Here is a 16,408-nt window from a genome sequence, read left to right on the forward strand (position 1 = left end):
AGAACTTAATGATTTCTTTGGAAGTCAAGTGATACTGGAAATCAATTCTGAATCATAGGCATCTGTGGTATATTTATAAATGTATTCTTAATGTAGTATGTACTGCTATAAGCAGTTAGAATCAGAAGAAATTCTTATGTTCCAGGATGGTGCAGCTTTAACAACTTTAAATCCTATCTATTTAGTTTAATTCTTGAAAATAAAAATTTAAAAGAATACTATGTAATATTTTCCAATCAATATCTTAAATGTTCATGCTCTTTTTTTTTTTTTTAAAAACTTGTATAATAAAGACTTGGAAATATGAGTTCTACTTGTCAACATGAAACTGGCTTAAAGCATATTTACTAATAAAATACAAAAACAACTCTTCAGCATATGGAATATATAAAATCCTTCATAATCTGAATCTAATTTATCTATTAAGCAACATCTTTTTAAATCCTTTCTCCCTTGCTTCTGTCCTCAATGAAGACAATTGGAAAAAAAAAAGAAATCAAACCAAATATCCCATCATAGCCTCAACCTGCCACGTCCTTTCTTACTATTAGGCCTCTGCAAATGTTTGGTACCTCTACCCTGAATCCTCTCATTGACCCCTCTATATATACATTCCACACTTCCATTTCACTGAGGAAGTTTCTACTCATTGTTTAAACTCATTTCAAATATTATGGGGGACATTTTCCCTAGAGAGATTATATCCTTGGTGTTTCCAAAAAAATGTCAAAAACTCTTCTAGAATTCTTATTTTATAATAATAAAAAAGGAATATATAATATAGAATTTTTAATGCAGAAAAATTTAGATTATCATGATGTTATTTTAACCCATATCATCTGAAAAGAATTTATTTCTCATTTTGACATTTATATAAAATGTAAAATTAATAAAAAGCAAAATAAGGTATTTTTAATTGTCTTTAGTACAATCAGAAATGTATTAAAATTGAAGACACACATTTACCATTATGAAAATCAACAATAACTATCTTTTCTGAAGCTTAAATTTAATTTATAATTTTTCTTATTATGTTTTAAAATTAATTTTTATGTATCCACTTATAGGCAAGAACTATGTCTTGAACTGTTTTGTATTCTCCTCTGAATATAACAAAATTTGAAATATATAGGAAAAATTTAAAAGATGTGAGCTGAAACACTGAATACTCATTAGTTTTCTTTTATGAGCTTTAGAGAAATATTAAAATATAAAATGAAATGTCCCAATTTTAGGTGAACAATTAAATGAGCTCTGACAAATGTATTCAGTTGTGTAACTGCCACACACCAAAATCATCATGTAGCAATTTCCATCACCTCAAAATGTTCCCTTGGCACTCCTTTCCAGTCAATCACCTCCCCCCATTTTCAATCCCTGTCTACTAATAGTCTGCTGTCTCTTTAATGTGTGTTTTCTAAAATTTCATATAAATATAAACAGAGTACATCATCTTTTGTGTCTGGCTTCTTACACTTGGTATAATGTTTTGATGATAGGATCAACCATGTTGTTTAGTGTGTCAATAGTTCATTGCTTTTTATGTGCTGTTTACTGCTAAACGGTATTCCATTGTGTAGATACACCACAATTTATTTGTCCATTCACCAATTGATGGACACTTGAAATTCTGTTCTTTGCTAGTATGAATAATGTAGCTATGAACACAAGGTATACAATCTTTGTATGAACTTATGTTTTCATTTTTCTCGGGTAAATATCTAGGAATAGAACTGCTAAGATTATATACTAAATAGACATTTAGCCCTTAAGAAACTGACAAACTGTCTTCCAAAGTTGGTCTACTAGTTTGCAGTCCCACCATCAATATAGATTGAGATTTCAGTGCTCTGCGCTTCCTTGCCATCATTTGGTACTCATTTCTTTTCAATTCGAGTTATTCTAGTGGGTGAACAGTAACAGTTCACTGTGGTTTTAATTTGCATTTCACTGATGACTGAGCATCTTTTCATGTACTTATCTGCCATTTGTATATCTTCTTCGGTGGGGGTATCTATTCAAATATTTTGCATATTCTTTTAAATCAAGTTGTCTCATTACTAAGCTATAAGAGTTCTTTATACATTTTTTAAAAGCCCTTTATCAAATATATTTTACAAAAGCCTGTATCTTGTCTTTTCATCTTCTTTAGAGTGTCTTCTAGAGAGCAAAAATATTTACTTTTGATGAAGTTTATTTCACCAATTTTTTATTTTATATTTCATGCTTTCCTAGATAGTGACCTATTTGGGAAATTCAGTTTCTTAACATAGTTGTGGCAATTTTCTGAAAAGCTTCTGTCACTTATATGTCTATTCAAGTGTTATAAAAGTGACTAATTACAAAAACCTATTAAATAATCACAATATCACAGATATTGAAAAAATAGGACCAAATCTTTTAGGAGACACAAAGAGAAACAAATTAATACAATACATTTCTTTCGTACTTGTTTCTTCTCTTAAAGAAAACCATTGGTTTATTTTTAAAAACCTGAGTTACATATATGACATATACACAAGGGATATAATCACATAGTGATTTTTACAATTTTCAAATTATCCCGTTAAAGAGAAGTGGCAGATGCTACTTTTCCTTTTCCATCATTTTGGGATACAGAAATGATGATGGGTGAATTATCTTGGACAATGAAGACAAGGACAACATGCTAAAGACAACAGAGCAACAGAACGAAAGAAACATGAGTTTTAAACCCTATGGAGTCACCACACTTTCCTTACATCAATTTAAACCAGTGTAATAATAGGTCTTTGTTGCAGCCACCATGTCTAAGTTCTAGCTAATAAACTAGTACCCACGGAATGCATTTAAATGAAATACTGTATTTTGAACAATTAGCATGGTGCAAGACAGAGTAAACATGATATTAGTTATTATACTACAGTACAAATTTAGAGATTCTCTACAAGAAAAATTCATAAAGTAATATTTTCTATAAACTAAGAAACTTTTGAAATAAGTAGTTCAATTATTTTGGTATCTTCTGGTAGATTCCAAGTAAGTGAGATAAAGTTGTATGCAACATTAAATAGTTCACAAGCCACTTTCTTTAATATGAATTATTATAGTTGGTAATATAATAGTAAAAGCAAAAGCACTGATGGAAGTTCTTACCACGGAAAGGTATTCATTCGTACTCTGTTCTTATAAATCAGAATTCCTCCTGACATTACTCCAATCATAATTTCATTGTTACTTTGATCCTTCAAAAAATAAAAAAAGAAAATGACAAATCTAAAATTATGGGCTTTAACTGTTAAAGATATATTTTTAAAATATTAGTTTTTTTTTAACAGAATGTGACATTATCAAAGGCAGCATATAACTGCATAATATTTACAAACCCATATGGTAATTGTTATCTCATAAAAATAAAGGATATATGTCAAATCAAACTTAAATGTTGCATTATTAAAATTCACTAATCTAAAGCAAAAGCGATCCCAGGATTTTCAATAGTTTGTAACTGGGACTGACTCTCTGGAATAGAAAATCAAAGGCCTTTTCAGAATCTTGTAGAATGATAAGTTAGTATCTATCCTTCCATTTCCAAAACTATTAAGATCTAATCACTGTGTTAATATGGTGCTGGGATTGCAAAAATGAGTAAAACATGGAGGAGTTCAAAGTTTGGTGACGGGCAACCTGTAATGAGACAGTATTTCCAAAATAATGAGAAGTTCTGTAACTAATATAATACAATAAAAACATCATGGAAGTATAGAGTGGGCAACAATTGTTGGAGAGCTTGGAAGACTCCAGAGAAGAAAACTTGAATTATGCTTTGATGAACGAGTGAGAGTTTTCACGCTAACTGATCCAACTTGAATAGGTAACCTGCACTACTGAGAGAGTGAATAGAATTAAAACACTTTTCTCAGATGCTGATCAACCTTGAAAGTTTTGCTTCTTGACTTAAAACATACTACAGGCAAATTAATACAACAATAATGCTTCTATTCCCTATCATTCATTTCCTTGGAAGATAGAAAATATAATCAAGATTTTCTAATTGTCTTCTAAGACACTGTGGTGTACATTAATTTGTCTGGCTGCTCATTTGTTTAGCAGTAACAAGCACTACTGTACACTATTATCAGTCTCATCATTTTTTAAAGGACATCAATTAGAAGTTTGAATCAAGATGGCAGGCTCAGCCTAAAAGATGGCAGACTTAATATATGCTCCAATTACTCCTCCTGCTCCCAATCTCATAAAACATCGGAGAAGATAAATGAAAACAGAAAAAAATCTGTAACATTTGAAAACTATCCATAACAATTAAAAGTATATAATCAATGGACCAAACATTTTGAGGAATCTATAAAGACAAAGAGGATATGATCAGATTTATGGAGAGAAAAAAAATGACAGAAAACCACAGCCCAAAGGCAACCCTCAAATTACTGTCAGGATGATCAGGCAGAGAGTTGCTAAGGTAATTAGCTAACAGCCCTACAATCCTGCCCCATCTGGACTGAGCTATAGGACACAGAAGTGTGCACAGCCTGTCTAAACTAGCAAGTGTGGATACTGAGGACAGGAATTAGAGGATCCCTTAAGGGATGGAGAACCTAAAACTGAAAAAGGCAAACCATAGGCACATTCTACCTGATGATATATTCCTTCCCTCCTCCATCACCATCTAAAACAGGCTTTAGTAAAGACAAACAACATGCACGACCAAGTGAACTAGGAATCACAAATACTAAGGGAAGTACACAAGCAAGGATCACCAAGCACTTGAGAAGAACCAATACCATTAAAGAGATACACGAAATTCAATAAATAGATAAGTCAATCAAGCTGCTATGTTGGTAGAAAAACATGTTAAAGAAGCATGTTCCAGGATATATAGGAACTCAAGTTCTTAAGTTAGTTATCTAGACTAAAGTGGTAGTTCCCAAGGTGTTGCCAGAGTTGGGCAAGATAAAACAAGAAAATAAGTATTATATCTTTTATGGGTACAAATGCTATTAATTCCAATGTACAGAAAAATGCACACTGACCACCTTATTTTAAAATATTTTCCTTTGATTTTCTTCTTATCACTACTATCTAATATGATGCTACAAATTCACTTCTTTAATCCGTTTGTTTTTTCTCTTCTTCACTAGAAGCTAAGTAGCCAAGGGCAGGGGCTTCGCTTTGTGCACTGTTAGGTTCTTAGATGTAGAAAAGTGCCTTGTACTCATTTGTGGAGTGAATGCACCTCTATCATCTGTAGGAAAACGTCTTAGTTGCTCAGCTTGGCACTGAAGGCCTTTAAACCACCATCTCATCCCATTTTATTTCTCCCTTTCTAATTAGTAAAAACCTTCCTGTCAGGCCAGTTTCATGCATTCTGTGTACCCACAATTACATGTTTTAATTAACGCTGCTCTCATGCCTTCTTTACGTCTCTCTGATGAATCCAATAAAACCAAACCAAAGTCTTGATCAAGTCCACCTTCTCTGTGAAAACTTCATTAGCTTACATCTCATAAGTATGTATCTGTCTCTCAAACCACTTACTGGAAATACCCAATTACTGTTAGGTAAGACAACAGCTGGAATTGTATATAACAGTAAAAAGGACCAGTTATTTTTTTTTGTTTAAATTTCCAATCTGTCAGGTACTAATACTTTTGCAAAATATACCAATCATATGCTTGATGTCAGATGGCCATAAAAGTTTTAAAATTCTCTCAATTTCTGTACCAATCTAACCATGGACCAGTAACAAACAGTTTATGGATCAGCCCCAGTCTGTGGTCATACTTTGGGCATTAATGAACCATCGTATCATTTCACATTCCTTTACGGTAATCATAAAATCCATCTTAATAAAAGGATTAGGGGTGGAAGCGGGAAGGACAGAGACAACCAAAATATGTAAATATGATGGATTTTGTGCTTTATAAATAAAAATTTATAATGATGTCACTAAATGACAAAAAAGAGTGCAGTAATATAGGCCTCAGTGAAGTCAAAGCATCTTTTATAACAATGATTTTCACAAAAGTAAAATATACAAATAACTACTTTTCCCATAGCAATCTTTATTTTGCAAAATAAAAACTCTAAAGGTACTGTCTCTTATAGTAAAAATTATCTTTATAACATAAAACACTACCTTGAAGAAAAATAACATGAAAAATACACTCCAACCATACTTGTCAGGTATTGAATCTTAAGTGATTATGATTATGAAAATACTTCTATTCACAGGAAGTTTTCAGAGCAACTATGTTGGCAGCACTCACTATTCCATTTGTTGCCCAATCCTATTAAGGCATTAAAAGTTTTTGATACTGAGTAATGATGCCTAACAACAATATCAAAATGTTTTCTTCACTTACCCTTGCATAGTGGAATTCAACTCCATAGAGTTCTAAGGTACGTGCCGTGTTCAGGTAATTAAATTCTGCTTCTGCAGGAGATAAGCCTCTGTAAAGACATCCTTAGGTTAAAAATTATAACAAAATCACAAATATGATCAAGTTACAAAAAAGCTATTTATGTGGAAAATTTTCAGCATTCTTGTTAAATCTTTTACCAAACACCACGCAGGACTACGCCTCTTAATTCTATAAAGTAACATCTACCTTATCTGGAGGGTACATTTTCAGTAACATAAATTATTAGTTTGTAGAGTATCTTCTTATTTCCCAGGAATACAAGAATGCACCAAGTTTTTAAAGCCCCTAGGTGTACTCATGGATGTTACAAAGTCACTTAGACTTAACTTAAAACAGTATTTTTCAAAATTTGGCCTATACCCCTTATGTGCATTTAAATTACACAGGGTGCTTCTGAAACATTCAGCTTCTGAGGCAAGCTCCAGAGCAGTACTTCTTAGGGTGTGTGCACAGACAGGTGCGATTCATAACAAGTACAGAAAGTGAGAGTGTCCAAGCCTTTTGTAGCACTTTGGCAGAGTAATTTCATGTCTGTTGCATCTAACAATAAAAAAAAGTACTTGTAATTTTTTATGACTTCGTTTATTTCTGCATTTTACTTTTCTAGTAATTCATTTTTATTATATTTTCAGAAGTATTATTCCATGACAGATTGGGAAGAGGTTTGGGGAACTTCTGTTTCATCACAAACAGTTTCAGAAGAACTGTTCTATAGAAACTGATATAGAATAAATGGGGTCCAATTTGTTTATATTTAAGAAATATTCCAGGTGATTCTTATGAACACAAGTTTGAGAACTACTGTTTTAACTGCAACGCCTTTAAAAATAGATTTACTCCTATATTACATATAGTTCTAACCACACTGGTTATCTGATATCATCAGACTACCGCAGCACAAAAGCAGTAAATTAGAAATGCAAAGATATCAACCCTCCATGCATTAATGATACCAAAAAGGGAGCAAGCAGCCTGCAAATGTATAATCATAAAAATGGGATTCCTCAAAAAAGCAGAGATGCTTCAGTTTTCTATAAACTTCAATTAAGTTAAATATTCTACTTCCACTCCCCACTCCCTGCAGTTAAACTAGATTCTATTTTTCCTTTCTTTAAAAATTGTGGAATCATTTCTTTAAAGCAAATAGAAATATATAATCAATACCTTGTCAAATGTACAAACTTCTTCCTTACAGAAGAAAATTTTCATTATTGGTAAGTTTTTTAAAAAATCTGGTTTAACTTCAGACCCTTGGTTCAGATATGCTATGTGTAGAACTTATTATAAATGGCATTTACTTTTAGGTCAAAACAGCCTCCACACTACATTAGGCCAGTCTATTAAAATTCTCATTCATTCGTTTTACTTTAGATTAGGGGTCAGCAAAATTTTACTGGAGAGAGCAGGATGGAAACACTTGAGGCTTTCAGGCCACACGGTCTCTGCTGCAGCTCATCAGCTCTGCTGTTAGGAGGAAGCAGCCAGACAATGTGAGACCAATGAGGGAATCTGTGTTATAGTAAGTGTTCACTTACAGACTCTGAAAGTGGGATTTCTCAAAATGTCATGTCCCACAAAATGCTCTTCTTTTGATTTTTTTCAACCATTTCAAGTGTACAAATCATTCTTATTAGCCTGTAGGCCATACAAAAGGAGGCAGCAGGCCACAGTTTGCCAAACTGTTTTAGACACATGGGCCATTACCAAATGAAAGTGAGTTTCCTTATTAATAAGAGCTAATATTTCTTCAGTGCTTACTACACACCAGGGATTGTTCTGAGTACTTTGTATACATAAACTGACTTAGTCTTTACAATAACACCAGAGGTAGGTAGTTTTATCACCCCCACTTTACATACAAGGAAACAAGAGAAACAGAGTGACCTGGCCAAAGTTACAAAGATAGTAAGTAACCTCACTAGAATTTCAAACCAGGCAGTCTGGCTCTGTAGCTCAGGCTCTTAGCCAACATGTAACACTGCCTTAGTTCCTCCATGAGTATTCTGAATTGTACCGTAAAGCAAAACTGAACTCTGAACTGATAAACAATGCTACTTTCTACTCAAAGCAATAAATCTCTTCTTGAAAAAAAAAACATGTTACAGAAAATCAGACTCATAAAATATCAAAGTTGAAAAAATCGCTGTTTTGAAACAATATTTTTTTATCAATTTAGTTCTACATAAAGTTCCTTTTCTCCTCTTCACTCATTAACAAGCAGAATTGATGCTTTTTACATAGCTAAAAATTGAGAAAGAATTGCCAAGTAGATTGATCTGTATATTGTGAACATATTGTTAATATTCTAAACTTCCTTTAAGAACCAGCAACTTTATATAATAACAATTGCATGTCTGTTTACATATAGTATTGTTTCTCAACAGACATGAAAACCTCAAATAGTCTATGAAATAACAATGTTTTTTTAGTATAGATTACCTACACTTCTTTATAGCAACCATACTATTTTATATAATAGTAACTGTCCTATATTAAGTAAATACAATGATTACATTAGAAAGAATTTAAAACATCTCTCTAGAAAAGATACCATTAAGAAGTTTAGCAAGGAAGCAGAAAAATAAATAAATCCTTACGTATGTTGCTGATGTAATTTTGCAATTTCTTTTTCAAAATCTTGAGGTTGATTAGGAATGAAAGAATAATCTGAGAGGTAGCCTGGCAAGTTTTCTGACTGATTGTAGTCTCCAAGTTCAGCTAATAAATGGAAAGAAAATATTCACATTTCAATAAACACATTTTTCAATTTTTATAGCCAAATCAGCAATGTCATGAATTCCACCATATTTCTGGAAGTAAGATATTTGTTTCTACTGTTATCATTTAAGCAAGTTACAGTGATGCACTTAACATTCTTCTAAGTCTTAAACAATTTCAGAAAAATTTTTTCAGGAATCAAAGTAATTGCTAACTAATTGGATGTTTCATTACATTTTCCCTGCAGTCACTTTTTTCTGTATAGTAACATGTGTCATTACACAGAAAGAATTCATACATTAAAGGCAATGTACTACCATCACAGACCATGCAATCATACATATATGGCCCGAAAGTGGGCTGATACTTACACTGAACAGCAAATGAAGCCAAAAGAGCAGCAGTATTATAAGGACAGGGCAATCTAATAAAACAAGACAGAAAATATGTAACCCAAGGTTAAACACAATAATTTCAAAAGCACTATAATTTATAATATACTATTCACACTTGAAGTTTTTAAGTGACTAACATTCTATTAAGTAATGAACTTATTTGATGAAAGGAATTCATGCTACATGTAGCCATCTTTCAATAATCTGTTTGCAATGATTATAAACTATCGAACACAGAATTAAAAGTGTTTTTAAAGCTCATTACTAAAAACTGAAAATAGCCCACCTTCCAGTAAGAATGTCTTGTTTGATTTGCAAAAAATACTGGTACCTTCAAAAAAATAAAAAAGATAGTTAGCATTTATTGGAATTTTAACATTTAGAGTTTAAAAATTATATATTTACATTGACAAATCAAATTAAAATACTTAAATATTTGCTTTCATAACATACATATTAGCACATATAAAGATATTTTAAAATGAGGTTTCATAAATTCACGAATCTAAATCTTTAGAATCCTTTGATAAGTGAAATTTCATACTTCAAATATTTTGTTTCCACTAGCTTCTATTATAAAACTTTCAAGATTTTAAGAATTACATGACTGAGGGAGAAGATTAGGGAGAAACACTCTGAAGGTTGGTGTATGCAGAAAGTAGAACTGGGAAACAGAAAACAAGTCAGAGACGTGGAAAAGCTGACACTAGCAATACACTAGAGACCAACTGAAGAAAATCCTTCTGCTGAGATAAGAAGCCAGCTGCAAGGACAGGCCTATGTGTTGATCACCATATCATTAGGCAGCAGGAAGCTGCTAATTGTAGAAAAGCACCTTTTCATCTTCATTTAAGAAAGCTCTCTTTGATTAGAAAAAAAAAGTAAGTTTCTTTTACTACTATTGCTCTACTATTAAAATTGCCAAGTACCCAACTGCCTTTAAAACTAACAAAAATATAAGTATCCTATAACAAGGATGCTGAGGCTGCTTACAAGATGGCATTGTCCTTCTGTTCCTGCTAGTGGGTAAAGTCATTCCCTCACAGATGTACCAATGCTGAGGTAAAGTCACCTGTGCTACATAATGCTGGCAGAAGATTAAATTTTGTGGCTTTTATAAAAATATTTAAACAGGGAATTTTAAGACTTTCATTTCACCCCACTTAAAGAGTATACATACTCCAAGAGCCAAAAATTGTAAAAAATTTTAGTTGTTTGGCTGATGAGTCATTAAAGAGTTCCATGACAATATTCAAATTACCAAAGTATGTAATTAAGGTTTTCAGAGAATCAGATATTCATCAGAAAATTTAAAAAAAAAAAGGCTGATACAAATATCTTAGCTTCATATATTAGCAAAGTACATACACTCCCTGTGAGGCTTAGCACATACTACTACAGTATTATCTACGTATTTCTATCTGGCCTACTTGGTTTCAAAATTAAAAGTTAAAGATTCCTGGTGGCAAACAGTCTCATAGTTAGGACTGAAATGTGTATATCCTTGACTTAATATTGTAAATCCTACACAAATAATACCTATTCTTGTTCAATCTGATTTACATACAGAACAGTAAGGGCTGGTAGAGTGGAAGCTAGAATTAAAGTTCTAAGCTAAACCAGCCTGTTGTCTTTGGCAAATTAAAGTTTGGTGGAGCCTTAGTTTTTCTATTTGTAAAATGGAAGCAGTATCACTTGCCTAGTGTATATATCTAAGGGGCCCTAAAAATGGTGATAAAAGACTAACTTTTAAAAACAATTAAGACCTTTAGGATAGATTAATAATGACTGAGGTAAATGTAGAAATGACATGTTTAAGCTGTAAAAATGATGTTTTCTAATCCAGATAATAACATACCATGCACTAAAACACTTACTGAGTACAGCTAGGCACAAAGAAGGCATGAAACAAATGTCATTTGTATTTTCATGGCTCCTAGAAAAACACCAATCTAATTATTCTAGCACCTGCTAATACAAATGACATTTAACCTCATGAAAGGTCTGTAACTCCATTCTTTTTACCACTAATTCAAAACAGAATCTCAAGGCAAAAAGGTGGAGCAGTAGATTTTCTGTTTTGTGGGGTTTTAAACTAGTCCTTAAAGTTCAGCAACTGTGGCTAAGGGTGTCTTACTACTAATCATAATCATATCAATAAGGCTACCCAAGCACTAAAGTTTTAAAGGAGTATTTTTTTAACCCTGGCTGCATAACAGAATCACCTGGAGGCCTATGCACAGGTCCCATCCGAGACCTATTAAATCAGCGTATCTAGGGGGCGTGGCCAAGGTACCAGCATATTTTAAAGCTCCCCTATAAGTGATTCTAATTTGTAATCAGGATACAAGAAGAATCCTTGATGTAAACAACGGTAATAAAATTAAAATTTCCCATTTACTCCATTTTACCAAACAGTACCAGTTATAAGATTCTAGGACATTTCATTATAAAGGATTTTTGAAATTATTCATTATTTCTAGCGAAAACAAAGACTATTCTAGACTGATGAACTCTAATTAGCACAAGTTAATTCCTTAATTATTACCAAACTTGATTTTACTTTATTCTACTTCATAAAGATAATCCGACTTTAATTATCAGTGAGACAAATTTATTCCTTGGTTATGTTTTCAACACAGGCTATAAAAGAACCAACACATTCAAGCTCATTAAGAAATTTAAAGACAGTTTTTTGAGAGAAGTAAATTATGAATATGGGTACAACTGACAATACTGTAATTGCTTATGTTGAGAAACTTTTCATAAACATTAAACACATTAGAAATCCAATTAAAATTATTAGTCTTATTTACAAATATTTCTTGTACATTTAAAAACCTAATTATATAAAACATATGTTATGGAATATTTTGCTACTTGATTTCAAGTTACACGTTTCAGCAAAAATACATTTCAAATGCTTTATAATTCATAATTTCGGTAATTCAGAGTAGATTCCTTGGAGTTCATCCAAAATTAGGGAAAGTTTTACCATACTGAGAATTATTAATAAGATAAAAGATCGTGTTATTTTAGTTATTAAACAACAACAAAACCTGACTAAGAGCTACAATATTAAACTAAAGGTTATTCACACAATACAACTTTGCTTTTCCAGAAAAATTAGGTTGGACACTATTAGTGTCAAATGCTAGGACTGCCTAATCCAGGATCTATATTCCTGCGTTCTCTGGTTAGAAAAAAAGACAACACCCTGCCCCTCAACAAACACACAGAAAAGGACTCTCAAGAATGTCTTTGTGTCTCCACTTCACCACAGTATTCTAAACAATAACCAAGACAGTAACATCTAACAGCCTACTGACAGATAGTGTTAGGTACAGATTTTTAATTTGGCACCTAAGTTTTAGAGTAATTCTGAATATAGACCTATATTTTTATGTTTCTTATGGAAGGTATAATAGGCTAATTTTTAATTCTCTCTTTTTAAAAAACAAATTACTAATTCTGTCTTTTCAAGCAATACACAAAGTTATTTTAATATGGTTGCTCAGGTTAACAATGGCAGTCACCACACTGTGATTATCCCCCCACTAGTCCTACCTTAAACAGTTGACCTAACATTTACACACTATCAAAACACTCGTGTGTCATTCTTCTGTATACTTTATTAAGCAAAAGTCACAAAAAATTAATTGTAAATTAAGATCAGACCTAAAATGGCCAGTAAGGGGGGCATTTAAAGGCCTGAAAGTGCTAGTGTGCTCTCTACCAACATCCTTTATAAAATGATACCTATTGACCATTACTCCTACACATAATGGTTATACATTTTATAAATTCTATGTTCTCCTCAATGGAAATAAAAAATATACAGAATCTGCTCGTACATTAAAAAAAAAGGCAGATATGATTCTCATTATGCAGAATCCCTTGAATACAACTGCAGCATCATCCAATTACTTCAATTAGTTACAGCAGTGCTTCTAAACCATTTTTCACAAGTAGAAAAAGTTAATATTTATATAGTTCAGGAAGGAAGCTGCTTGTGGCTGGATGGGGTGGCCCTGAGGTTTCAATTTCCTAATGGCCCCCAGTCATCTAAAAGAGGCGGTGGAAACTTATCTTGAAACATCTATAACCGATTCTGTGTGCTGGCTGGGAAGCTCAGAATTATGGTAATCTACTTTTGCCTAATTAATTTTAAAATTTCATAATTTTTTTACAATATTTTCAAGTAAAAATATGCTCCATAAACCCACCTTGTATATTCTTCTTGTAACTTGTTGGGGTCACTTACAAAAAATTTGACTCTAAAGTTCAAACTGTAAGGAGATCCTCCTAGAATTAATAAAAGCAATTCTAATTAATCAGATTATATTAATCCTTTATCTTTATAAAGTATATTTCTATAACATCAAGTAAATACGTTTGCTCACTCTTTAGCTGCTTCCTTATTGGTTTGTTTGGATCCAGCCACTTCTGAAAAATAAATAAATAAGACTGATTTCTTTTTTCTTTGAGGAACTAAATACATCAATTCTTGCAAATCTGTTTCATTTGAAGATTAATGCTAAAAATTTTTGAAAGGCCTAGGTAGGGAAAAAAATCACTAAACTTATAGACTCTCATATCAAATATAACAAAATTATGCTAGAAAATATTGGATCTATTTGTGCCTTAAGATAATTGATTTGAATTTCTCATTGTCATACAGTGTACAATAACCTCTATTGCAAAAGGAAAAATGCTTAATAATCATAGCAATATGAAGTGATTCTGCTAGTTTAACTATATTATGTAACAGTCTGGCAAGTTTTAAAAATTCACTTTATCTGTCATAAAAATATGTTGGCTTTATGCTCTCATTCAGACAAAATTTATACACCATGAAAATCTACTCTTACAAAAAACTTTAACTTCTACCCTATTCCTTAAAAATTAAAATAAAATACCCCCTTAAAAAAAAAACCCACACTAGTTTTTTAGAGATAATGTTTAGTTTGGAGAAGGATTGCTTATTGTGTGTGAAATTTTTAAGTAGTCTCAATACTTCTGAATGCCAGTTAAGCTCTATTTCAGGAAAATTATAACTAAATTCAGAAAACATTTCAACTGCCAATAATCAGTTAAAAACATTAAAGAACCCAGAATGAGGTAATAAATGTGGCAGTATTTTCAGAGCACTACACAAATATAACCTTATATATTATTATTTATAAACCTTCTTTCTACTATCCATACTTGATTCCATGCAGAGCTCATAATAGATTTTAATAACCCATGAATCTTTCCTTTCCATTATCCACAACATTCACATCAAATCCAACTGATTCTGCCTTCAAACTATACCTAGAAATTAACAACTCTTCTACACTACTCTGCCACCATTCTTATCTCTGGGATAGCTCTGGCCACAGCCTCTTAATTGCTGTCCCTGCTTCTTTTCTTACCATCACGTTCTTTATCCTCCAGATGACAGGAAATGTCACTCCTTTGCTTAATATCTGTTGATACTTTCTCAGTGTAAAGTCCAAAGACTTCACTGTGGTTTTCATGGTCTCTCCTTACCTCTTCTACTTCAATTTACTAAGCTCCAGCCATAATGGCCTCCTTTCTGTTTCTCAAAGATGCCATCTTGAGGCCTTCAATTCCAAGCTTCCTTATACACAGAAGGTCCTTCTCCAGTTTTTCCCATAGCCGACTTCTTTCATTACCTGTAAGTGTCAGCTTAAATTCTACCTCTTCAGAAAGGCCTTCACTGACCACCCCATTAAAAGTATGTCACAAAGCTCCTGTCTACTTAGTTATTTTCTATAAACAGGTAAGGAACATTCAATTCCTTCATAACATTTTCTTAATAGCAATATATTTGCTTTACTTTTTTATTGTCTATCTCCTTTTTATGAAGTCCACAAGGTAAAGAATAAAATCTGATTCATTCAAAGCTGAACAGTCAGTACCCAGCACAGGGCATGGCATATAATAATACCTATTAAAAATATCTGGTGAAGTACTAACTAAACTCACAGTTGGTGATGGTGGGGATCTGTTTCAGTGCCGATAATCAGATGGTTTTACTCCTACTTAACACATCTATTTACTCTATGTATCCACCCACTTATCAATATTCCCATATATCCATTAATATAGTGATTTTTCTTCATATTTTCTAGAAAAACCCCATAAATTACATTTATTTTAATATTTGTCTAAAATCAAAACTTGGGACCAGTTAACTACCCAAAGTCACCTTCCTCATTTGGTTCCCCTTCAAAATATTCTGACATCAGAGATATAAACACATTGATATATACAAATAGATGTGTTAAGCTGACATAGCTTAGAAGGAGTACAATAATAAGCTCTGGGAAATTTAATAGACTTCATAAGCGATATCAACTAAATGGGACTTAGTTTCTTGGCTTAAACCATGAAGATGGAGTGATGTTGTAATGATCACTAACTGTAATCTGCCTTACTTTGTAAGAAAATATTATCTGCACAAATATATCGTCATATATTTACCTCCTTATTCATGTTGTCCCAATATCACTTTGGAGACTGGCTAATTTACACTCTTTTCTGTGGTATGACGTTTGAGATGTGTTATTTCTTTCTTAACTAATTTATTATTGTATATGAGGCACTGTGCCAAGCATTGGAGTAATACAAAGATTAAGATTAGCCTCAAGAATTTGTAAGTCATGAAACATATCAGCTCAAAATAAAGTAACTGCCAGGGAGGTTGGGGGTAGGGTATAGCTCAGTGGCAGAGTGCATGCTAAGCATGCACGAGGTCCTTGGTTCAATATCCAGTACCTCTATTAAAATAAAACAAATAAATAAATAAACCAAATTACCTCCCCCCCAAACAAAAATAAATTAATAAAATAAAATACTAAAGAA

At 32.4% G+C, this 16,408-nt stretch overlaps 1 protein-coding gene across 5 annotated transcripts in view; it reads right to left on the minus strand.

Moving 5' to 3' along the window:
* Nucleotides 1-16,408, minus strand: part of PTPN4 (protein tyrosine phosphatase non-receptor type 4) — a 145,196-nt gene that overhangs the window by 59,599 nt on the left and 69,189 nt on the right. Inside the window, exons 4-10 of one of the 5 annotated variants that reach the window (XM_072960831.1) lie at nt 13,939-13,981; nt 13,762-13,840; nt 9,822-9,866; nt 9,512-9,564; nt 9,020-9,140; nt 6,363-6,450; nt 3,136-3,224 (exon numbers count right to left, since the gene is read on the minus strand). In XM_072960831.1, coding sequence (XP_072816932.1) covers nt 3,136-3,224; nt 6,363-6,450; nt 9,020-9,140; nt 9,512-9,564; nt 9,822-9,866; nt 13,762-13,840; nt 13,939-13,981 — 518 coding nt within the window. Of the gene's footprint in view, nt 1-3,135; nt 3,225-6,362; nt 6,451-9,019; nt 9,141-9,511; nt 9,565-9,821; nt 9,867-13,761; nt 13,862-13,938; nt 13,982-16,408 lie in introns of all 5 variants that reach the window. The other 4 variants (XM_072960830.1, XM_072960829.1, XM_072960832.1 and 1 more) reach the window with 4 other exon arrangements.

This window comes from Vicugna pacos, chromosome 5 (assembly GCF_048564905.1).
Source record: "Vicugna pacos chromosome 5, VicPac4, whole genome shotgun sequence".
In the NCBI taxonomy this organism is placed as follows: Eukaryota; Metazoa; Chordata; class Mammalia; order Artiodactyla; family Camelidae; genus Vicugna; species Vicugna pacos.